This window comes from Melopsittacus undulatus, chromosome 1 (assembly GCF_012275295.1).
Source record: "Melopsittacus undulatus isolate bMelUnd1 chromosome 1, bMelUnd1.mat.Z, whole genome shotgun sequence".
NCBI lineage: Eukaryota > Metazoa > Chordata > Aves > Psittaciformes > Psittaculidae > Melopsittacus > Melopsittacus undulatus.
In genome coordinates this window covers 44,428,049-44,453,586 of record NC_047527.1, presented here as the reverse complement: position 1 = coordinate 44,453,586, position 25,538 = coordinate 44,428,049, and the positions used below count along the sequence as shown (strand labels likewise).

Sequence of the window (25,538 nt, the reverse complement as noted above, 5' to 3'; positions counted from 1 at the left end):
TTTTGCTGCTACTAAGGACTGTCATACATTGATCAGCTGTTCAGTTTGTGTCACTGGGCAGTGGCAGCCTGTGCCTGCTGCATGACACAGGTAGTACCCAGTTAAAAAATTAACTGGTGCTTGTGCATGTGTAGACAAACCTGAAGAAACTACACAGTGAAAATCTGTTCCCTATGCTCTGCCATACAGTCTATAAAAGCCTCTACTTAGCTCAATTATGACTGTGCACTAAGTACTGTTTCAAATTAAACAGCAACGTGCATGTTACATTGCTCAGATTAGGACTGTAGCCACATGAAGTAAAATTAGGTGGCAGAAAGTGTTTGTAAAATGTCACTTACTTTCTTCTTTTTTTTACCCTTTATTCTGTCTCTATTCTTTGTTGCCAACATTGAAAAAATAACTCTCCGAGAAATACCAGACAGGAAAAATACAGAGTAATACTAGACTGTGAAAAATCTACCGATTCCTTGAGCCATAGCATTCTTGCCTATAGATGATGACACTAAAAAATTGGAAATGGGTGCATGCTTCCCCTCCTCTCCTGGGTCTATGAACAAGGCAAGCTGTTTTCCTGATACCTTTAGAATTACTCCCATTAGTACTGATGCATTTGGTGCTTTGGCTAGCCAGGCAGAGAGAGGTGGGCAGTATCCCCTGCCAATAGATCTAGTCTTGTCTTAGGAACAAAATGAGATTGCTACTCTGCTGAGCTGTCATACTCGATAGCTTGTGCTGTTCCACCTGCAACTGTCTTCATAGCTCCAGCTGCAGCGCCACGGCTTACATGGTGTCAGTAGTTACTGATGGTTGATCTTCTGTTCCTTATGCATCACGTAAGGCAGGACACAGAGCCATAAGCAACTGAGTGGCTGCAACAGCCACTCTTCACACACTGAGAAAGAAAAAAGCAACAGGCAAGTAGCTCCCTCTCAGATGGGTTTGCAGGCCCTGCTGAGTAACTCCTGGGCCTCCTCTCAGTGGAGAGTGACTAGAGGACATTTGGTCCCCTCTCAACCATCTCCTCCTCAATGGTCCTGACACTGCACCCAGAACCAAGTGTCTGCAAGCTTCTTTCCTGCCTTACCTACTTCCAAATGCCACTGGCACAGACAGCAGAAAATGAGTTACGTAGGTGGGTTTGGAGGAGGAAAAGGGGAATTTCTGTGCACATTTAAACTGGATCAGTAAGCCACTGAGTTCGAAACCTGGCTTTCTGTTGGTGTGTGGGGTGATCTAGTGAAGGGCAGAAGGTTAAAAGACTTTGTAAACATTTGCTAGTACAGAATGAAATCAAATACACCTATGGCAACAATAAGATGGAATACCCTAAAATACCTGAGTATAAAGTCCAAGATTCTTCTCATCACAGAATCTCACCAGCAGGACACAGCTTTTACTCTGTCCCTGTCCACTGAGGAGCAAACTCCTCATTTGCACTGATGAGTTGGGGGTGAAATGCAACCTCAGGACTGACAGCAGTCTGAACAAGTGAAAAAGAAACAGAAAAAAAAAATCCTTCCTCCTTCACTGCTGATTGTACATCTCTGATATGAACAGGCCAATTATTTTCCAAAACTGTGGTCTGGGAACAAGGTAAAAGGGTAAAGGAAGTCAATAAATGTACTTCCTCCTAGATGACAAAAAATACATGGAAAAATAAAGATACAACAATGTTCTTAAATTCCCACACAGTGTATATGTCATAGTATGTTGATACAACACCATGACTGCATTGAACTATCACCATGTTGTAAGGTGATTAGTTTGTGGTCTTTCCGAAAACTGCTCAGTCACAGCTCTAAGTCCCTACACTCTTATGCTGTAGAGTCCTTCAGTGTTTTACAGAAAGGAGAGCACAAAAGTTCCACTCTAACTTCTCTCCACTTCCCATCTCTTTTATATTTAGAAAATAAAGCAGAGGATATACCTAAAACTTTTATTTAAACTTTTTTTAAATTATATAATTATCAACACAAATATTGACAATATTTGGTGAGTAGTAACACTATTTTCTAAGAAAACATGCTTGTTAACATTTAGTATTTTTCAGTGTGAAAAGACAAGCATTCTCCTCTCTGTTCCTCAAACAGTAGTCCAGGCCAAGAGGGCACCCTTTTCTGGCAGGTTTTGTATGAACAGTTACTCATGTCATGAGAGGGCTGAGTAATTTGACAAGTATTGTCTCAGATGACACTGAGACAGATCCTGGGACCTTCAGGCCTTCCAGTGCTTCAGGCCTTCCAAAGCACTTGAACATCAGCTACGGCTATAACAGATCTTTTTAATCTCAGAGCAGGTTATGTGTATTAACCAGAATTAAGAGAGATTTTTTGCTCACTGTTTGCTAGAGGTAACAAACAAAAGACAACATCCTTTTCCTAAAATTACATAAAATTATTCAGAAACATCTCTCAACACCACCATACATGGTGGTACTCAAATACTAGCAATGGACTTCTAACCAGCACATTTAGGTATCATGCCTTTGAATCCAGTTTCCCACAGTCTTGAAGAGAGCGTTATAATGTAAGTAACCAAGAACTGAGTAGATTTCATTCTCACAAAATCTGATTTATCTACAGATGGGTAAGATTTAGAATAAAGTGGGGTTTTTTGCTTTAATTCAGTAGAGAGTTCAGATCTTGAAGAAAGAGATCCATTTATCCTGCCTCTCCCGGTGAGCCACTGGATTAGGCACAACAAATTCGAAAAGCCTAAACACTTCTGCCTTGTGTAATATTACTGATTTTTCACTGACTTATCATCTTCAGAATTTTCTTAGAAGTAGCATACAGAGATGAGTATCATATCTCATTGTCCTGAAAAATGTGAGGCATAGTATGGTCCCTAATACAGATCCTGTAGGACTTTTGTAATGTACAGTTCATATGAACTTTGTAATTGCCATTCTTATACACTACCCTCAACTATTAGTCCAGGGCATTTATACCTAAGCAGTTACTACACTGCAGCACTTGCAGAAAGGATACTAGATTTTCCATGGTAGAAAGCAATTTGTAAAAGCATCATTTTAAGTCGTGCATCATGGCAGTCTTTTAAATTCTTTTTCATCCTAAACTGTGCATATAATATTAATGTTGATGTATTCCATTAAAGGACTTTGGATAAGGGATGAAGAACAGAACTCTGTAAAATGCATTTTAGTGGGGGGAAAAAAAGCAGGTCTATTAGGAAATCCAGGTTTTACCAGTTGTCCAGTTTTAGAAGAATGGCTTTGATTTATGGATCAAAATTGCTCATTTATTATTTTATCTATACTGCTTTGGGCAATTTTGACAGTTAAAATTTAGTATTATTGACCAATGCAGCCAGTTTAGCCACAAGGGGACTAATACACACACAGCCTGCTGCACTCAAGAAGCTATGATTTGATTCCATGACCAAGTCAGACTGGGAATCAAAACCAACGTAACAATAAGTTCCAAATCTCAATGCTTGAGGCAAAATACTTACTCTAAAACACAATCAACCTTTAAAAGAAGGTGGGAAAGAGTTTTGTGATAGGAGCCTCCATGCACTGTTTATTGTAGCTGATATATTCCACCAATGGTTCTGTCAGCAATGGACGCAGAGCAGTACAGAGGAAACCTTTCTTTAATGACTGTGGACAACAGATAAAGCTGGAAGAAGGAAATGAAAATGCAAAAGAGAATCAAAGGTGTGCTCTAGTACTACTGCTTATCAGGGATCTCACTCTGAGAAAACTGCCTCAAACATTGCCTTTTCTTTTTTCCTAAACCAGATATCATTCATATGTACATAAATATGCATGTATTCATGTTGCAGTATGAAAGACTTACAAGTTTACTTAAAAAACTTACTGGAATGATTTTAAGCCAATGTTAATTTAGGCCTATCCTATTATAAAATTAGCATCTTTTGCAACCTCAATTTATTGCTCCATTGTGAAGCCCCTTGTGATATATAAACAAATCTCTGAAGAGAAACAAATCAATAAAGTGTCTAATTTGATTAACCATGTTTTTAAATTCATCAAGACAACTGTACAAAAATAAACCACTTACTTGTCAGTATTTTCCACGTCTTCTTTTCATCATCATAATACTGAACCAAATTGCTGGGTAGCCGGTCAGGTCCAGGAGGCAATCCTCCAACCAGTAACAGCATTTTCTTATTGGAACGAATTCTTCACCCAAAACAAGAGGAAAGAGGAACAACCACATTACTGAGAAGTATTTTTAGTGGCAACAAAATCATCACCATCAAAAGAATGTTCACTGCTTGCAGTTTTCTATTTCATTTTTTGTGTTTCTTTTCCCAATCGTCTCAACAATCTTTTGAACCAAGCAGAAAAATGATCAGAAAAGCTGCATATCTCTATACTCATGGAGTAATAAGCTTCCTTTATGCAATTTGTTAGAGGTTCATTCTAGAACGACCTTTTTCTTATATTATCCCTTTAAATCATCACTCTTTACAGCTGAATACACATGAAATGCTCTGGAGTTGTACTAAGGTTAAGCATTAAAGTTGCATGTCAAAAATCGTATTAGTCAAAATCATTATTATAAGCCATTCTACACTCAAAGAACCTTGAAAAAATTAAGGTTATGCAGAGAGTTTGTGAGCCAACTCTTTAATCACACACTGAACTTCAGATATACAGTTTAGTACAATTAGCAGCACTGGGCTAATGGTTATGGGTTAAATGCTACTTACAACCACTTTTGTTTGTTTAATTTAGTCCAGACTCCTGCTTTCACTCCACTCCCTGACTCCCCCCCTTCTCTTTGCTCTCCCCCTGTGCACCACTGGCTATAGCAACACCAATTGGTAAAAATGAGACTGTGATGTTGTTGTGAGCCTCCCCAGAGTGGAGCCCTGCCAATGCTTGCCACTGATCCAGCGGCATGAACTTGCTCAACTGTGCAAAGTCACTCTAATTCCCTCCCTCTGTTTTTCTACCTTCTCCCCCAGGGGGCAACCACTGAAAGGAGTGACTACCCACCCATCAAGAGCTGGCAATTCGCTGCTATTAACCGTGACCGTGATTCCCAATCTGCCTGGCAGTTCTTAAGAACAGGACTGCAATGTCTCATATGCAGTAAAAGCGATTATCTGCACCCTGGCCTCCAACGCTCCACCTGATGAATGTACGATTTCTTTGCAACATTAAGGGATTTAGCAGAATTGTAAGTGAAAAGGGGAGGGGAGGCCCAGACCCCCAGATGAGCCCTGATGCTTTAATAGTCACTTTGCATATAATTGAACTTTCATCAGTTATAGTAAGCTTGGGTGTGGTAACACTGAGATAAAGGTCTATGCTCAAAATGTTCCTGTTTAAGTAGGAAGGTGATGTAGCTCGGTAGCATGCACTGATACAAATGAATGCGCTGAAGGACCATGTGCTTGATGGAAAGCACCCTTGCCAAACACCACTGTTCATCAAACCACGACAACATCACTGCAGCAATCTTCATGTCAGCCTTCAGCAAACGTTCCTGGCCAAGAAAGGTACAGACTGTAAAGAACCAAAGCCCACCACCACAACTGCATGTGGTAGGCTCAATTTGCCACTCAAGTGCTCCAATCTCAATGATGCACTGTGGCAGTGAGTGCCCTACTATTGAGGCACACCAGTGGCTTAGCTCCAGCTACTACCTAGAATGAGTGCTGGGCACTCACTGCTTTACATTTGTATCAGGACTGCATTCCCTCTTGAGAATTTTGAGCAAAACAAACTAGGCTGTGCTGTAGACATGCACTACTCAAAAGGAACCTCCTCCAGGAAGGCAGCACGCAGCTGAAGGCTTGAGCCATATGATGCTTCAGGATAAAACCTTTCAAATGGCTTTTCAAAGGACAGCTACAGACTGCAGATACATCTATCACAAGGATGGCCAGGGAATTACCTGGCAGAAGGCCTTGTTTGTTTTCAAATGGATTTAGGGCTCAGGGAAGGTCCTGAATTGACAGCGTAAGAAATAAAACCCTTACTGCAGAGGCAGGAACTACACCCCAGAGGCAGTGACACTGTTCCGCTTTGTTCTATTCTCCTTCCTCACTCCCGACTTGGGGGAAGTTCCTGTGGTCCTTCAGTCTTTCTGACAAGCCAGCCTTTGACCTCTGCACTGAACCTGCTATGTACTGTCAAATGATGATGGCTACCTACACCTGACTGTATCTATGTAGGATATCAGAAGCCACCACATAATCACTGTTGGTACAGGCTCCACTCAGAGAGACCAAACTCTGGGGAAAGCTTTCATAGGAATTGCCAGCACCTTGAAATGTTTAATCTTCCCAGTAAAGTTTTTAATGAGAGCAAATTTGATAAAAACTATGCAACACAGAAGTAAAACAATTTTTGGTATGAGTTAGGGATGACTGCACATGTAACAAGTGGCAGAGCAAACCAGAGCCATAAGTCAGTTATGCATGGCCACCCCTAACAATACAGAATAAATTGTTTATTCCAACCCTCTTGTGCTGTATGTTATATGACAATCAACTCCTTGTGTATTGTAAAATTCAGAATGCCCTTGCAAGGTTTACTTGATAAAGGAGTTTATTTTGATTTTCATCTTTCATCTGTAAAATTCCTTTCTAACTCCAAAGCACTGTGAAAAACCAATGAATGGCCAAGGCTCAATAGTTAAGGTGAAGAATGAAATGTCAGATAGGACTCTGAGTTTCCAGACTCTGGCAGCTGCAACTATCCTTAACATTACTTTTTCAGCTAAACAATCAGAGAACTGTTTCTTGAGAAGGAGCAGCACTGCTATATGGGAATGTTTAAAAAACATTTAGTGTTTTTACGTGTTTAAAATGGAAAGCAGTATGAACAGAAGCCCTTAATGAAAGCTTCATAAGAACTTAATAGCCAGCACAGTCTCTACAAAAACACAGGGAACTCTCACATGGCAAAGAAGAGAGGAGTTCTTTCACTCAAAGTATCTAATTCATCTGTATTAAGAACTCTTCCAGTGACCCAAGTTAATACAGTGACTAAAGATATGCATGTTTTAAACTGATGTGTTTTCTTGGAGCTAGTTCTGCTTTTTAAGTTTTGGTGTGAATCACTACATTTTAGGTTTTCAAAAATAAACGTAATTCTTTATTATGTTATTTTTGTGTTTCATACTGCACTGTACTGTTAAAATCTTCAAACACATTTTGAAATATGAAAGACATGGAACTGATCACTACTCATATGCAGATGACTTTTCCAAATATTAATAAAAATGTAATTCACTGAAACACTATGATGAAGGTAGGATTTAAAAATACGTGTAATACCTTAACAAGATAAAGTTTCTCTCTGTCATTATTACATGTTTACTATTTGGATAACTCAAGATTACCATGTGAAATACTCCACACTGTATCTGAAACACTCTCTTTTCATAGTCCTTATTTTGCAATGTAATATACTATTCAGTTACATACTGTAGTTCACAATGTCCCTAGTAAGGCTGTTACGATCATGTTGCGTTCAATTAACAGCAGTGGGCCCTGGTCAGGGAAGGCTAAAATAATGTTAACCATGGCCAGGCAGGCTGATGTCATGGCAAAAATCTAAGACAAATATATCCATACCTTATCCAAAAAGCATTTCTCATACCTAGATTCCAAAACTCTATTTCTCATTGATGAACATACATGTGTTTTATTATTTTGCACACACTTTGCAGTTTCTGTCCTGCAAAGATTTTAAAACACTTAATTCACCTTAATTAAGTCCCTGGATACCTCATGTGGTGTGAAGTTTATTTTGCCTACTTACAAGACGGGAAATCAAACTATGTTTTAAAGTCAACATTTTCAAACTTGCATCATTTCCTTCAGGCACACAGACCTACGAATTAAAGCACTCATATATGGGGCTTTGTTTTCAGAGATGCTAATTGCCCATCAACATACCTAAATCCTACTCACTTCAAAGCTAGCAGCAGATGTGCATCAGGCTAAAACTAAAGTCATGGGTCCGTAGTCCAACTGCGAATACACAGGGCAAAATGCTGAGCCCAGGAGAGTTTATCAACTCACAAGGAAGCAGTAGAAATTACAGTAACAGACCTCAGTACTCCTGAAAACCACTCCCACCCAAAGCTCTTTTGCAACCTTTCCATTAACCTTGTGTTAACGAAAAACACATGAATGGGAAATACTCTTCTTGAACATTGTTTTTCTTTGTTAGCATATCCATCAATCTTGCCCTGATGGGCTTTTCTTATCTGGGCAGTTAGTAGAAGTCCATTTTACCAAGGCTGGCAAGAAAAGAAGCCCCAACAAGAAGTTTGCTCCAGACTCTTTCAGTTTTTAAACAATGCAGTAAGGCTTCCCTCTCTGCATTAGCAAATACAAAGAAATGAAAGAACACAACAATGAAGTGGCAATCCTGTGGTTCTTAACCCATTTGGTGTAGTGTTACACATCAGAAACAAAACTGCACCTTAGATCATAGTCATCAGTTAAGAAAAAACCCACAAAAAATAACAACCGACTCCCCACTCCCCCAAACTATCCAACTATACCTTTCTCAGGGCTATAATAGCACCAAAAACCTGGATCTCTCTTTTAATTCTTTTTTAATATGTGCTATCACTGTGGCTTTGAGTAAGGAGCAAGCCAGGTGGCTTTTCACACCAAGGACATCACAGAGATGGAATGCCTTGCTCCTGCTTGAGTGCTGACCTTAAACACAGCAAAGCCAAATTGAACTTCAGGTATTTGCTCGCTGAATTCAGGCACAATTAAATCCAGGCAGAAGACCAGCCCTGGTCCAGCAAGAGCAGGTGAGTGGGTGGTGACATTTAATTACAACCACAAATCTGGTTACATCAAAGGACTGAGAAACTGGAGGCCGACACAGTAATACTGTCGAAACAACAAGTAGCAAAAATCTCTGAAACAGTGGCTATATTAACCTGAAGCAGAAACAAAATATTGCAGTGAGGTTTAGATACCAAATTCAAGGTAATATACAAAGAGATAAATACACCTTCCCAATCAGCATTTCAGTTACAAACGTTTTGTTTGTTAACACTAAAGACTTAATTTAATCTTCAGAAACCAGGACGGTCCATAGCAACTTTTTTTTCTTGTAAAAAGGCGCCCAAAGGAGTGCTGTGTCCAACAAAAATGTAATGGAGACTCTACCTGCAGTCTGCAACTTTGAACTGACGCTGCAGGCACCCATTTGCCTGTGACTGAAGGTACTGTTTTGTCACCACAGAACACACGATGAGATCTTTGACAACTACCTTCCCTGCTCCTGGACAGGCATTTCAGTGCAACAGAAGTGTCATGTGAAAACTGCTTATTTCAATGGATTTTGGCCACAGTTGATTGCAAAGATAGCCATGATTAGTAACGTGTTTAATAGACAGAAAATACCATTACCTGGCAGTTTAACTATGAACTTGATGAAAGCCATAAAATACAATGTAAAATTTATTTGGGATGGAGAGGTTTTGCTATCACATAGGATGAATTAACGAACATCACAACCTGCAGGTGAATAGGCATCCAGAATCTCTTCCTAACCCTACAATACTGCCAGGGGAAGAACTGAGCTCTCACACCCATCAGAAGTCCTGTAGATCAGGCTTCTGCTGCACCTCTGGCCCATCAGGAATATTCTTCTCCTTATAGCCCTAAAAGACCTTACAGACCTAGAAGAGTATCTCAATTTTATCAAAACCTAAAGCATGCTGAAGTCTTCTGTAAATTATGATGAAGAAATTATTCATCTCTTAGGTTCAAAATACATTCAAAACCATGCAGAATGTATGAATGCTGCTTTATTAATTGATTTTTTTCTGACTCTTCTAAGGCACACCTAAGGCACAATTGAAAGAATGTGAACAGAATTTCTGTTTATGCTGTACCTGAAAATCAGTCTTATAATTCATTTTAGTGCCATGAAGATTTTGCTTTTCATCCTTTTCATTCTCATGCTTAGCAGAAGGCCCCGAGTACAAGTCTTCATTGCAGCAGAGCACACCGTAACGTTCACTGAAGGGCTTCGGTGATGCCCAGGAGACACCTGCTCTCCTGCTCATTTAGTACATGTTGCTGACCACTGACAGACTGAAGTTTAGGAACAGAAATACTAAGCTGGGAATGATTTGATGCAGACACTGACTTGTTTTTGTCCTCTGAATCGATTCGGTATTTTTCCCCCAGTGCCTTCTTTTTTAAATAAATGAACATTAAAAAAAATGAAACTCACAGTCTGCTTCAAAAACAACCTTTCCTTTTTGTCTATCTAAAATGCAGATGTCTAAGGGTAAGTGAATCTTTTGTCTGACAGGCCACACTTAACTGTTGCGAAGTTACCTGACAAGTTAAAAGTTTCCTCTATTTCTACAGCTGACAGTTTCTCATCTCCCTATTAAAATACCTTGGAATTTGTTTGGAAAAACTGATTTTTCTTTATGAATCCAATCCCATTGCTGTTACTAGTTTAGAACAGTCCCTAAGTAAATCTTGAAGAGTTGCAGTATTTTTTTAGCTGGAAGATTTTTTAACTGAATGGCCCTTCCTTTTGCAAGAAGAGCCTCTGAACTAATAGGTAGCTTAGGGGTGAGCAAGTATCCTGGAAGAGTGGCATCTACCATCAGCATTCCTTTGGGAGGAACACATAGGACTGTCCTTCTCACCTTTGTCTCCCTGTATTGCCAGCTTATTCTTCATGTTGACGGGAGACTGGTACAATTCCCCAGAAAAAATGCTCAGCAGCTTTCCCATATGGAATCTTGCCAAGGTTGCTGTATTGGTACACAAAACTGTTGTTCCTTACCTTGAGACAGACTTTAATACATGTGTTGCCTACGTGAGATCATGAATAGTACTTGTATAGTGATAATATCTGTACAAATGGATCATTTGGACACAAACTGCTAAATTCACTGAGATCTGAATACTAAAGATATCCTTACTAGCCACACAGTGCCTATCTGAAGCATTCTAAGAGATTTGAATAAAAACAATTTTACTAGCAAAGCTTATACTGGTAAAGAAGTCACAAACCCTCATGTGTCACCAATCGTATTGGCAAAACTATGCAAACAACTGATTTTCCAAATTGTTGGAAGTTCTGAAAAACATTAAAGAAATTCCCTTGATCCTGAATACTTTCAAAAATAAAACTAAGGAAAATGTCAAAGCTATTTTACCTTTTCTTTTTTTTTTTTTTCTTTTGCAATTTGCTTTCCCTTCCCTACCTCCTTTTTTGCTTGTTTTTTTGTTGTTGATCTTTTCAAGAGAGGTGGTAAAATTGAAACGTTTATAGAGTGGCTTCAGGGTAGTCAAATCCTCATTTTTCCCTTAGGAAATTTCAATCAACTCTTGATTTTCAGACTCTGAAAAGTCAGTAAGGTCCTTTTTTAATCTGATTCTGTATCAGATGTCCATGATGGCAGGAGCCCTCTGTATCAGAGGCTGTGCTTTCCCCAGCTGAGGCCCCTCCTTAGGAAGCTAAGGGGAAGAAACACATATTTCTGCTTATGACTAGTTACCTTTCCCTCGATTTGGTTGGGATTTTTTTTGTCTGAAGGGAGGCAGCAATCAGGGGAAGGCAGGAAGAACCAACTGTGGCACCAACTTCTATTTACTTCCAGCTTCACTGCAAACCGTCTGTTTCCATTGAACTTGGCAGCTGATAATATTTGCTCGAAGTTTATTGTCTGCTTTCCAAGAACATGGCAAGAAGTGTCGACTACTAAGTACTAGGCATGACGATCCTTACAGAAAATTTCAGGGAGGCAGCAAATATCAGAAATGATGCCAGGAAGTATCTACTAATGAATTTCAACTCACGATATTCTCTAATTTCTTTAGGTGGTCCTTTGGTAAACCTGCAATACCACTCAAGATCTGCTTCAACAAAATCAACAACAGAGATGTTTATGGAGCAGTGGAGCCTAGCTCAAAACTTCCACTCAGGATTCCTATTAACTTCCCTGCTCGTTCTTTTCAGGACACATTGTGCGAAGGGTAATAACAAACTTCAGCCTGATTTAGGAAGCTGCTCTAATTTTTAAAACATGGAGCTGTCTGAAAAGAAGAAGTGGTGTTTTTACAGATTATAAGGATTTTTGCCATAATGTGAGCTTAACAGAACCGAAGCTTTTTTACCAGCAAACTATTTTCTGCTGATTTTGTGTTTTATGTTTGCTTTCCTCACTCCCCTTGCCTACAAGGCTCGCTATACTTTCTCTTCAAGTTCAAATCCAATCACACCATCACAGCTCTGTTTCATTTACTGCTCAGCAGTTACAGACCTAGAACCTCTGTATTCTTCTGCTACATGGAAAAACTAAAGTGACACCAGGCCACAAAGTGCATCACCTGTGTGACCTATGCTCTCTGACAGGAAAGTCCTGAATTGCGCTAGCAAAGTACGGGCAAGACTAGCACAGGGGAGAGAGCCCTGTTCTTTAGGGACCAGCAGGATTTGTAAATGAGCTGCACAGACAGTTGCAGGTGGTGGAAATGGGCATTTTTGCAAAGTACAGCATTAGATAACGAAATTCCCATTTTCACAGGCACTTTGCCCTTACTATGAGTGGCTTGGTAATTTTTTGTTTGTTTATTTTAACTTAATTTTCCCTGTAGAACAAAGAGGCTTGAAATGCAGTGAAAGATTTTTCTTCTTGGGAAATGAGTTCAGAGATGCAGATACCTGAAGCTGCTTCAAGTGCTAAAAAGGGGCAGAGTACCAGAAAGCTAAGGAGTAGTATAGCCTAGCCAGCTTCAGCATGGATCTGGAGAGCCAAGATGAGAGATCCAGAGCAGTCAGCATTGGAGTGTGAGGTAGGGAGCCTGGTGGAAAGGGGCATTGCGGGGCCAGAGGCCATAGTAGCAGAGGATTCAAGAGAAAGGACAGGCGGAGATGAAGCTCAAGTAGGCACACAATGCAAGCAAGGCAAGTAGCTGAGGCTAACTATGATTAAACTGACTACAGGTCTGTGGTTCATTTCCCCACAGCCTCTACTGTGTCAGTCTCCCTTCTGCAGCTCACCTGAGAGAGTCCTGACACAGGTACAATTTCCAAATATTAATTCAGACATGTCAGACCTGATCTAAAATAAACCAGAGCCTTATATTCACTTCATCTACATCACAATGCAAATACTAATAATTAAGATATATCTCAAAGTATGGTTATTTCAGATGTTAATTTGTGGTCTGAAATATTTCTCACTTCCAATTAACCCTGGGTATGAATACTAGCTGAAAATCCAAATATTGGTGTCAGGATCACAAAGGGACAGGCAGGTGGCTGATACCAGAACACACAACAATGTATTACAGTGAAAAAACCCATGCAAATCCTTATACAGCCATCAAACATGTCCTACTGAGATACTGCAAAAATTTCAGTAGAAAATTAGGTCAAATTGAACTACAGTCTGTGAGGCTTGTAGACAAAATAGTGTGTTCAAGAAGGAAACTGTTTAATTGCCAAGGGATGTAACCAGTTTCTTCAAATTTTTAATCTCCTCTGTAGAAAGTAAACCAGACTGGGTACAGAAGTCTTCCACATAAATGCTCGCATTTGATGCTATTTAGCAGTTTACATTTTCCTTCTTCAACATTTACCACCTTCCTACTGAGTGAAAACTGTCCAGATCATCTTCATCACCTATCATTGTTTAACTTGCTGCCACTTTCACCAATATTACCTAACACCAAGCAGTGTGGATGACACTCTCTCCCCACTGAAATGGAATAAAAATCTCTAGTTAGCTTTATCAGGACCAGAATCTCTTCTAATCTCCCCAAAGTCTAGTAGTCCAGGGAGCAAGAACTATAGAAAAACAGCTGTGTTTGAACATTCTGGGACTTCACTGAACCCAGAAAACAGCATGGTCAGGTTTAGCCTAATTACCTCTTTTTATTTTCCTCCTTTCTCTTTTTCTCTTTAATTCCATATTTCCTGCCTATGGCCTTTCCCATCTCCATCAGCTGTTTGATCCCTGTCCATTTTTCTTCCTCCACATCTGAAATAGCTTTTCCAGACACCAAAATACTCATCTGTTATTGACAACAGATGCTGTTTCTGCTAAGAGTTTTCCCTTTTGTTTCATTCCCTTTCTTCTTTTTATCTGCCAGGGTCTGTTTTGTTTTCCTTGTCTCCTTTCCTGTCTGTTACCCTATTCTTTCACTTTTCTCCCTTTAAAACTGTCCTACTCTCTCCTTTTCCCTTGTTTGTATTGCCTTGCTTCCGTTACTTGTGTCCTGTTTCTCCCCTGGGGTATCTCAATTCCTTTCTTTTTCTGCATCTTCCTCTCTCTCCCCGCTTTACTTTCTTCATTCCCCTCTGCCTTCAGGTACCTGATGCAGCTGTGCTTACAAATCCTGGAAGCAGCTGACCAGCCCAAATGAGAAGAGCTGCGTATGTCCTGCACCCAACAAACAACTCCCAGACCACAAGGGGATGCTTCCTCCTACCGTGCCTTACTTCTCATACCTTTCTGGAACACAAGTCATTCTAAATAGTTACAGGTGAGTGAAACCATAAAATCACAGCGATGTTCTACAAAAAGGCAAAAATATTTAGGCAAATCATTTAACAATAAGTGCTGTAATTTAAGCATTTTTCTATAATGCTCCTTTCTCTGTCTACAGCTATACTGTGCATGAGCACAAGCAAAATTAAAGTAAAAAGCTAGGCATTTCACAGAGGTGATGTGTTTTTTACCATTTTCATTGTTGCAAGTAAACATGGGAGCAATAATAATTCTCACTAGCTCACTCATTTTTGAAAGTGACATTCTTTCCAATAACATGGTAATGCTCTAACCCAGAACTTTTAAAAATTGAAAACACATACCGTGTATTATATAAAATATATTGTATTACACAATAAAGCACAGAGACATTTTAATCAACTCAGTACTCCAGTGAAGTCCAGACAGTCAAATAAATAATGGGAAGGTGAGCATTCCTCTATCTAAAGGCGTTTTAGCCCCAGAACTACAGACAGCGTGACACAGCACAGATGTACCTATGTCTCTCAGGGACAGACAAACAACATTTAAGCCTAACACTCAGGGTCACCACAATGGGTGGTAAAATCAATTGGGATTTTTCCTACTGATGTCTTGAGACTATGCCTCAAGAGTCAGTCAGTGATAGCAGCTTGTGTGCTGAGGCCCTGCTGCAGGCGACTGTCACAGAGTTAACAGAACTTAGACTTAACTTAGCTTAGAGTTGAGCACCTGATCAAATGAGTGATCAGAGCCAAAACACACCTGCTGTGGTGAAGTCCTGAACCTCAGTATTCACACCAAGGTTCACAAGTCAGGAGCGTCATTCCTCAACTTCTTGAACTACTATTGTCTAGTTGCTGTACTTTGAAACATAATTTTACAGAATGAGGGCATTCAGGCATTACCTTCTCTCAGGAAGTTTCAAGGAAAAATAAATTTTCTCTCCCTGCAGGTAAACAGTGTTATTCACTGAGGCACAAAAGACAACCCAGGTAACTACTAACCCCCCCATCATCACTTGCATTGCAGGATCTGCATTTGTAGCACAAACTTTCTAGGAGACTCTGCTCACACCACACAGACTAGTTCTTATGATCCAAAATTGCTTTCCTCCAGCCCTGACAATAGTAAAAACTTGTGCTTGTCAGCAAAGCAAGCACGTGGGATTTACCACATAAAGAACAAGTTTAAAGAAATAACCAATGTTAACTTTGCAGTTAAGATTTCAAGCTTCCCATTGTACTTATTTTAAGAAATGTAAGCGGCCTCAGTTCCAAAGTACTCCAAAGTGATAGTGCAGAAATGGGTTATGTACATATGCATGTGTACACGCTTGTGTTTTTTAAGTAGTATATTACAATAAAACATATGTTCTTTTGAAAATGCAGAAAAGGTATCCGCTGGTTCTAATTCTGAGTATGATTCTCCTAATTTCAACATGCAGTAACGAGGTGGCTACAGCACTGTGCTGCTTCTGTTTCTCACCAACCCACACCAAACTGTGCAGTATATATTATGCTGCACAAGAGGAACAGTTAATCTCTTCCTAAAGACATGTGAATATTTTATGAATGACCTTTCATTAAACTTTAAATTCCAAATTGCCGAGGTCACTGTTGCTCACAAAGAGGTCATCAAAGTTTTCAAGTCCTTGCTGTTAGTTACTTTAAAGATTTCCTTCTGCAAATCAGTAACTTAAGGAACTCTTTGAAGATATTGTTTCTTAAAATAAAATTTTACTGAATGTCAACCTGTTGAAATTACAACGTTAGAGAAACTATGAGTAACAAGAAAGACGTGTCTGGGAATCTCTAGTCTTGTGTATGATTCTTTATTCATGATTAAGAAGGCATTTGAACATTTAGGCAGCCTGATGAAATCTTAGAGTGATTAAGATTCAAAGATGGGCCTTTGTGACCTTTATGAATTCCCAGGAATATTATCCAAGACCAAAAGTGAAAATATACCAATCGCACCCTGTATCACAGAGCATTTCAGCATCTCTTCAAGATTTTAATATTTTGAGTAAGTTCTAATGCCTCCTCATAAATAAGAGAAATCCAAATGGTTTTGCTCTGATTTCACCGCCACCAAAGAACCCAATCAAGAGAAACTAGTTACGATGCTGTCATTAAACACACATTAAAGTTGAGAAGGTGAACCTTAACTATGGTTAAGGGTCTCTGAAATACCACTGTCTGCACAAATGTGCAGATCTATTCCAAATAAAACCCATGGTATTTGTGTTATTTGAAGTCCCCTGTAAGTCATTAAGTAAGCAAAACTTAGAATCTAAACTAGGTCTACATAAAGTGGAACCTTTTGTGTACACTCCCACTTGCAGGGGAAGCCAGCTCCCAGAACCAGGAGTATCAGATTCTCACAGCATCCATGACACTTGTAAGCATTCAGTGGTCAGAACACCACTACATATCCTTCAAATGACATGGACCACTGAAGCTGGAAGGTATCTTCACTGAACCAAGCCGGCTGGTATCTCAGCAATCCACCAGGACACAAGCCCCGGCTTTCCTCTGCCTCGAGTGCAGCACGACTAAGGAGGAAGTGGTGGGTTTTGCATTTTTGAAAGTCAACAGTTTTGAATATTGAAATGCAAAGGGTATGCACCAGCTACAACAGGGGGGGTCTCAAAAACAGTTTGCACTGCAAAATGCTGGTATTCATTTCTTACTTTAAGGTTTCGAGTGAGAATTGGTTAGACAGCAAGGTGATAAGCACAACAAAACACTAACAGAGCCTGCTAGCCAGTGATAATGAAAGAAGGTACAGCATTTCCAAAGTTAAAGCATCAGATTATCAATTATATGGAGATATAAAGAATACTCTGCATTAATGCTAACAGAGCATATTATCTAAAATATTTAATAACATTCTAGTTCTTCTTGCTGCTGTTAAGTCATTAATAATATACACCTATTAGTTAAAAAGCTGAATAATACAAAGTGGGCTTCTGTGCTACCATGCCACTGTATAATAATACCACTGGAAAATAGTATTATCTTGCTATTCACTGAATGAAGTATAAACATATTTTAAAAGGAGAAAAATAAATACCCCCTTCCTTTCGGGTATATTTACTGCTCATTAAACTACATGCTGTGCTTTCACTTCCTAACACCAACCTCATATTGTCAATCTTTGACACCATGATTCATTACCTTATTAAATGAAAATAACTGACATGTCTTAGACGTAAGGGCTATGAAATCACAAGTTTCCATGCACAATATGGACATGTTGTCCAAACACCAAACATCGGGATGTGCACAGATAACGGAGTTACTGATGAATTAATTAGATCTAGGACTCGGGTATTACAGTTTAAAACGCCCTGAGGATGCAACTCCTTGTTAAGGAGTAAGATTGTAGGGAGAAATACAACAGATAACTGTGGCCTACAACGAATACCACAACAGGTTCCTCACGCACGGTCACACCTCACGTTCACACCAGCCCCGCTGCCCGGGCACGATGGCTGAGGGCGCGCCGGGAGGCCGTGGAGCGGGGCTGGCACTGCCGCCTCCCAGGAGGCCTACCTCCCCTCCTCGCTGCCCGGCGCCGCGCTGCCGGCCCCTGCCCTGGCCGGCTCTCCCCCCAGCTCCGGAGGGCAGCCGACCCCCCCGCCCCGGCCGCAGGGGCCCCGCCGGGCCGAGGCGACGAAAACTTTGGCGGCACCGGGGGCGGGTGGCTCGGCCCCACCGCCGCCCTTCACCGCTGCCCGGCCCGGTCACAGCCTCCGCGCCGCCCCCCGCTCCACCGGCGGCCGCCCGGCCCTGCCCCCGCGCGGTCCCTGCCCGCCACCGGCCCGGGCCCGCGGGGGCTCCCGCACCCTCCCTCGGCCAGAAGCCGCCGAGGGGCGTTCGTACGGGAAGCCGCCACCCCCCCAGTCTTCCCCGGCGCTCCCCTCACCTGCTGGCCAGGCTCTGCCGGCAGTGCTGCCTGAAGGGCATCAGATGGTAGTTCATGGCGTCCAGCAGCAGCTTCTGGCACACGGGGTCGGTGCGCATGAAATCCACCGACTGGACCCGCTCCACCAGCTCAGGAGCCGGGATGAGGGCGAAGCGGAGGCGCTTCATGAGGTCCGGGGCGTACTGCATGCGGGTCTCCCGGTCGTGCTCCAGCCAGAGCACGGACATCTGAAAGAGCGCCAGCTCCGACTCGACGGGGGGGGGCAGCGAGTCAAGCAGGGCGCGCATCTCCTCGAAGTTGAGCAGCAGCACGTCCTCCACCAAGTACTTGTTGGCCAGCTTCTTGGTCTCCTCCAGGCCGTGCAGGGCGGCGATCTTGCACACCTGCTTGTAGTTCTGCACCGAGATCTGGTCGTTGAGGAACTGCACACACAGCTTGGTGACCTGCGGGATGTGCAGGATCTTGCTCACCGACAGCACCTCCTCCACAGTGTCCAGCGAGAGGGTCACGTTGGCCGTGTACAGGTACTCCAGCACCAGCCGCAGTCCGATGGACGAGCAGCCCTGCAGCACCAGGTTGTTGATGGCCCGCGGGCTGGCCAGCAGCTTGTCCTCCGGGGAGGAGGATGGGGTGCCAGGCTCCTCCTGCGGCTGCTGCGGCGGCGGCGGCTCCTTCGGCGGTCCCCCGAGCCCGTCCTGGGCGCCGGGCCCCAGCCCCAGGGCGTGGGGGTGCCCGCCGCTCCCACCGCCGCTGGAGAAGAGGGATCGGAAGTACTGGGAGCAGGAGGCCAGCACGGCCTTGTGGCAGTGGAACTGCTGGCCCTGGGCCGTCAGGGTCACGTCGCAGAAGAGCTGCTTCCTCCACAGCAGGTTGAGGCCGTGCAGCAGGTTGTCGCTGTGGCTGGGGTCGAAGGTGGAGGTCCTGTCACCGGATCTGGACATGGCGAGCGGCCTCCGGCACACCTGCCTTTTAAACCCTCCTCCAACCTGGGCAGAGGGGTGGGGAGGAGAGCGGGGTGGGGGGACACACGGGACGACACAATAATCAACACAAGAGCTTTAGAGGCCCGGAGGGCGCATCCTGCCGTGCGCGCACGGGTGGCGGGGGGATGCAGCCGGGGACGGGCTCCTCTCCGCCCGCCGAGCCGCCCCCCGCCCCGGGTACGGACGGGCTCGCCCGGAGGGGCCGCAACTTGGGAGGGCTAAAGGAGATTTATTTTTTGCCCCCCTCCCCCCATACACATACCACCCCTTTCTCCTCCCTCCTCGGTGCAAACCGGGCTGCTCTCCAGGGGAGGAGCAAGGAAGCCGGGGATGTTCTCAAAGCTGAGCCACCTCTCCCCCGCCACCAAAAAAACCCTTGACCCCACCAAGCACCCAAGCAATCAAACACACACAAAATAAGCCCCCAAACTCAGCGATGCCAAGAGATACTACCAAGTGACTGAAACTCTGCGGGAAGGCAGCAAGCAGCCCCGCAGCCAGCCCCCGGCCCCCTCCGCCCGCTTTGCCAACTCAGCGCCGCCGGGACCCGCTTCCTCGCCGGAGCCGGAGGGCTGCGTTCTCGCTACCCGGTCCCGGAGTTGAGCCCCACTCCCACCGCGGGGCTTTGCAATACTTCGTACACTGGGACAAGTGGGGGGTGGAGGGGGAGCGGCAGCCCCAGGCCCGGCGAGGGGCTGCCGGCCACTGTCCTGCCCGGCTCGCCTCTCCTCGCAGCAGACGGCGCCGCTGCTGTAACTCCGGTAACTACGTGAAGTTCAAGTTGGGGGAAGGACGGGGAGGCGGGCGGGGAGCAGGGCTCTGGTCGGCAGCCCCTTGGAGCGGCCGGGCCCCGCCGCGACCCCCGGACCCGTGCCCGTCCCGGGAAGAGGGGGTCAGCGAGGCGGCCCCGAGCTGTGGCCGCACCTGCGGGGTCTGCGCAGCCACCGACCCGCGCTGGCCTCATCCCGCGCAGCGCCGCCGCCGCTGTTCTTCCTCCTCCTCCTCCTCCTCCTCAGCGGGATCCCGCCGAGACCTGCTCCTGCCATTGCAGCGTGCCCAGTCTCTCCTTAGCAGCGCTGGGCTTCCTCTGCCTCCCTTCACCCCCGCCTCGCCCCATTTATCGGCACAGCGAGGGGCTCCCTCCAGCCGCTTCCCCTGCCCCGCCGCCGCTCAGCCCCGCTCCGCGCCCCGCCGCCGGCTACAGAAACCTCCCGGAGCCTCTCCCTTTAAGTGGACCCGGTCAATCCCCCCCTCCCCGCCGCACACACACACACACATACATACATGCACACACACAGAGACATACACATACACTCCTCCTCTTTCTCCCTCCCCTTCTTTCTTCCTCGTTTTGCCCATTTCTTGCAATCGGAGTTTATTCTGCAAACGCGTTCGTTACACAACTGCCCCCCCTTCCCCCGCACACACTTCCAGCGCACACACCCGCACACACAGGCACCCCTTTCCTCTCCCCCAACAACAAACAAATCAGGAGACACAAGAAAATGCACAGAGACGGTTAGACACAAGGCCAGAAACTTACCTGCTCCACAACCAGCTGCCAAAGTAAAGGTTCACTTAAGCTCCCCCCCAAAAAAATCAATTGTCCTTCCTTTTTAAAGGTTTCCTCGCTCCTTCCGAAAAAAAAAAAAAAAAGAGAGAGAGAAAAGAAAGAAAGAAAAAAAAAACAAAACCAAAAACCTTCTGGTTCCCAACTCGGAGCAGTCACTCTTTACAATTTATTTTGTCGTACATCATTTGATCACCATGAATTAGCAACAGCAAGAAAATGTACGAGAGAGAGAGAAGGGAAGAGAGAGAAAGAGGGAGAGAGAGAGCGCAGAGCTTTCTGCAAGAGAAGAAGAAGAAAAAATGTACGTGTGACAAATTATGCTACCAAGAAACAACACATCATTATCCTTGGGCCTGGGGCTCAGTGAGTCGTAACGAGAGTAATAGGAAATCCACGGTTGGGGAGAGAAACGGTCGTGCATGGCCAGTGGAGAGAGACCATACAGGGGGATGGATGCTGGAGAGACTCGCAAAATTATGGCTCAAGGCTATTGTAAAAATTGTCGAGCGTAAATGACTGCGATTTCAAACATCTTTGGAAGAAAGAAGGGGAAAAAGCGAGCCCCCCCCACCCCCCCGCCTCCCTCCCTCTTGCTCTCCCTCTCTCTTCTCTCTCTCTATAAAGAACCGTCAAGTTTTAGTGCGCATTGCTAATTAGTCAATTTCTCTCTGCCTTCACAGGCTGGCGACTTTGCTGCTGAGCTGAAACTGCTAATTTCTGTGACCAGCTTTTTTCTTAGCTGTGATCTGGATGAATGAGTAGCTGTCTCACAGAGATGACAAAAATAAACTCTAATCCCCCCAAAAATTTCCACTACATCTTTCTCATGCATAGATTTATGATCTTCAAGCGCCTTGTGCAATATGCAAACTTTTTGTCTGCAAGTGTGTGTGTGCTGGGGGGGGGGGGGAGGGGGTAAGTCTGTTGTATTCAGGTTGCACAGTATTTGGTTTGTGTCTCTGCTCTCCCCCCACACCCCAGATGTGGTGGAAATAATGTCTGATTTCAGCACCCAGTATCTTCACACACACCCGCTCCCCCCCACCCCTTGTATTTATATTATTGCTTTGACAGGATACATCCCCCTTCCTTGCAAGTATGATGAAGATGGAGGGGTGGAAGGGAGAGAAAGAAAGTGAGGCTACTAAATGGTGTTAGTGGTAAAACGTTCCCTTTACATTTGTTCCCCTGCACTGTTGAAGATTTATGATCTTGTTTGAAGGCATATTTTCTCTATCGTTTTGTCTGGTTAGACAACCGTCTCTGAACTTCACTGTCAGCTCTTCAACAGATAAGGGTTCAGAAGTCACTTTTTTTTATTGGAAGATTAGCATATTGTCAGATTTGTCTTTCAGTTTCAAGACTTTGCAATGCAGAAGCCTGAATCAAATGGCAGGAAAGCAGCTGCTATTTCACAAATGTAACCTTTCAACTTTCTGCCACAGCTGATACCCTAGAAACGTGCACAGCACAGCCCATAGGTTGGGGCTTTGTTTTGGTTTTTGATCCTTTATAGTTGTAAAAAACAGAGGAAATTCTCATTGTAGGCATTTGGGGCTTTTTCTTTCTGCCAAGGGGCATTTTGGTAGAGGACAAATTCTTCACACTTTATCTCATGATGTATTGCACCCTCACATTTATAGCTCTGTTCGTCTGTTGTCAAACCTCCAAGTGTCAAAAAGAAAACCAAAAAACAAACAACAACAACAAAAACCACAGAAAAAAAAGGTGGAACGTATGCCCTTGAATGAAAGGCACATGAAAGGAGACTGGTGAGCACTTACAGAAAGTTTTACCTGGTGTAAAAGCCTCAAGCCCCATCCCCTTTCCCAGATAATACTCAGGCCCTTGCTAATTAAACTACACACCAGGAGTGGAACTTTGAATGCCAGGTCTCATGGTCTTTGACTTGGCCAAGGATGGCAATGCCTTTACAGAGCTGGAATCGATCAGGAATGCAGAAGACTGAAACTGAAAGGCATGCTTTTCTTTTCTTTCTGGTGACCTTACAAAAGGTGTTCTGCCATACCCCATACCTTTCTGGTTTTCCTCACCAGATAGCTCCCTTCCTCCTCTCTTGGACATCAGTTATTTCTGCAAGACATTTTCAAGGGAAATTAGGCAGCTGGTGGTTTAGGGCGTGGCATTCTTCCCAAAAGAATGACACCATCATATGCTGCCTCTAAAACCATGTTCTTTGTTTTGACCCTGCTGTGCCGCCCCTACTTCCCAGTTGTACTCCATTGGCTGCTCAGATTTTGACCCTGTTCAGGTGAAGAAAAACATGTATTATAATATGCCCCCATTTCAACAGTAGTTGGTATCTTCAGTGATGCGAATTGTCTCTCAGCCACAGTAGATGGAAAGAATAGTTTTTATATCATGCTTGTGCTGCTGAACTTTACTGCTGTAATGGTTGTAAATAATCCTCATGAGGTTTTGTATCAGTTTTCACTGACTGATGTGTCACATACTCTTATACCCTTGTAAGCTGCCAAAATATGTCTGTGCCAATGTGTAGCAAGTTTCTGGAACTAGCATACTGGTTTGTTTTCCTCATTAGTGAAAAGATCTGGGTAATTTTCATTTAACTTTGCTACATTAACTTAAGTTGAAATAAAGTTTAGTCTTACTTATGTATGCAATTTGTGGTCACTTACGAATTACTTTGGACAAATGTTTCCAGAAGTCCTGGGTATGGTATTTTCTAAATGGGCTTGAACACTTTCAAAGGGAGACTTCAAAGTTTCTAACTAACTCACTAATTTTATCTGGAGAGTAGAAAATTAAAGTTCATCTCTTGCAGGCAACAACTATCAGTAGAAAATGCCATGTTTTATTTCCTCTGCAGTTACTCTCAGACCTGCACCATGTAGAATTATCCAGTTTTTAATTTGGAGCAAAACTAGATGTACTTGCCACCTGGTTAAGCAGGTACTTCCTTTCTCTATTTCGTAAGTCTTAGTCTGTCAAAGAGGGAAACCACTGGGAGTGAAGATCATCACCCCAATGCACAGAACACCTGCTAACCCCTTACCCTTCCCTGTCATAGTTATAGGGCTCTATCCGTAAGCAGGATTTCCAAAGGACAGCAGGCAGTGTCCCATGCTTCCGTCTTTTCAAAGCCAGTGTTTTAGATATGTGCTTTTAGCTGTCTTCCTTTAGCTCATCTCTTTCCATTCATTCAAATTCCTCAACTTAGAGAAATCTTATCCTGCTACAAGTTACAGAGGCTTGTAGTAGGGAGGTCAATACTGAACAAGGAACTGAATCATATCTTGCAGCTAAAGGACTCTTTGTCATGCAGAAGAAGCCTTCATCAAGACAGTATAAGGCACTGTCATTAAAATCCCAGGGGAAAATAACCTGGTAAATAAGCAAGGTTTACTTTTCAGTAAGAGTAATTATAAAAAAAGAGAGATTTAGAACTCCTGTATTACCTGTGCTTGTACCATGAAACATACCTCTGTGCAACTGATGTTTTTTGGGGATTTTTTGCAGATTTTATTGTTGCAACATACACTGATAGCCTGGCACAGCTCGTAAATAAAGTTACATGCACAGTATCCTGATTTTTAGGAACAAAAATAAGTGTCAATTCTGAACACCTGCACCTTTGTCATTGAAACTATTGTCAGAAACAGAGCTTCAGCTGGTTCCACTGGCTGGGGCACAGAAATTGCCTTTGTGCGTGTGGTCTGGCATGTTGAACTCTCTCAACAGTCTGCATTTCTTCCACTCTTGTATTTCAAATGGTAGAACAGAAATGACAGCACTCACTAGGGCCACTTTTATGTGGATGGGAGCTCTCACTGCAGGAAAAGAAAGTTCTTTTGTGGGGGGGTTCCAGAGAAGTAAAGCTTACTGCAGGTAAAGTGTATTATTTGTGTTGGGTAAGACACCATACTAGTTGTTTAGACAGATCTGAGCACACAGGTCCCTTCTGTAGTGCAAATACTATACAAATAGATGGGCAACAGCAGTACTGGCTGTTACCAATAATGCCAAACATTGTTGTATAATTCTTCCTTCGTTTTCATTCTGATGATGATGGCAGTACGCATGCTCGCACTTCTGAAGGTAGATGTGGCATCACAGCAGCTCTGTTCCTGAAGTACAAATGAACTACTCAGTCTAGGGCAGGAGAGGAACATGTGAGGAGGTTGAGGTGGTGGTTGTTAGAGCCAGGGCCCACAAGTCTGGATGTCTGGATGTCTGGATTCCCGCTACTGGCACACAGTAATTGTACACTTTGGAGTTAAGGCCTGGGAACCACCCAAGCTCACAGGTACCTTGCTTCCTAAGAAGGCCTTTTCTCACAGAGGTAAGAGGTATTGCAAGGAGCTGGGATGGAGAGAGCTCAAAAAAAAAGAAGTTATCTTGGTCTGGTAATCTAGATATAACAACCTTGACCCAGGTGCATCCTTTAATATCTCTGTGCTTCAGTTTAACAAATGCTAAAGAGAGTTTTCATTAGTGCAGGCCAAGTCTTTCCCAGCCTGTGGTCCATTGTCCCTGCTGAGCACATCTGCCCAGCTCCACCCCCAGCTGGGTATTTTGGAA

The 25,538-nt window shown here is 43.4% G+C and overlaps 1 protein-coding gene across 1 annotated transcript in view; it reads right to left on the bottom strand.

Moving 5' to 3' along the window:
- The window catches only part of KLHL14 (kelch like family member 14), a 64,485-nt gene extending 45,110 nt beyond the window's left edge, over positions 1 to 19,375 (bottom strand). The window contains exons 1-2 of the mRNA XM_034065080.1: positions 18,420 to 19,375; positions 4,050 to 4,171 (exon numbers count right to left, since the gene is read on the bottom strand). Of these exons, the coding sequence (XP_033920971.1) occupies positions 4,050 to 4,171; positions 18,420 to 19,360 (1,063 nt within the window). The 5' untranslated portion in view covers positions 19,361 to 19,375. The remainder of the gene's footprint in view (positions 1 to 4,049; positions 4,172 to 18,419) is intronic.
- Between the last annotated feature and the right edge of the window lie 6,163 nt (positions 19,376 to 25,538).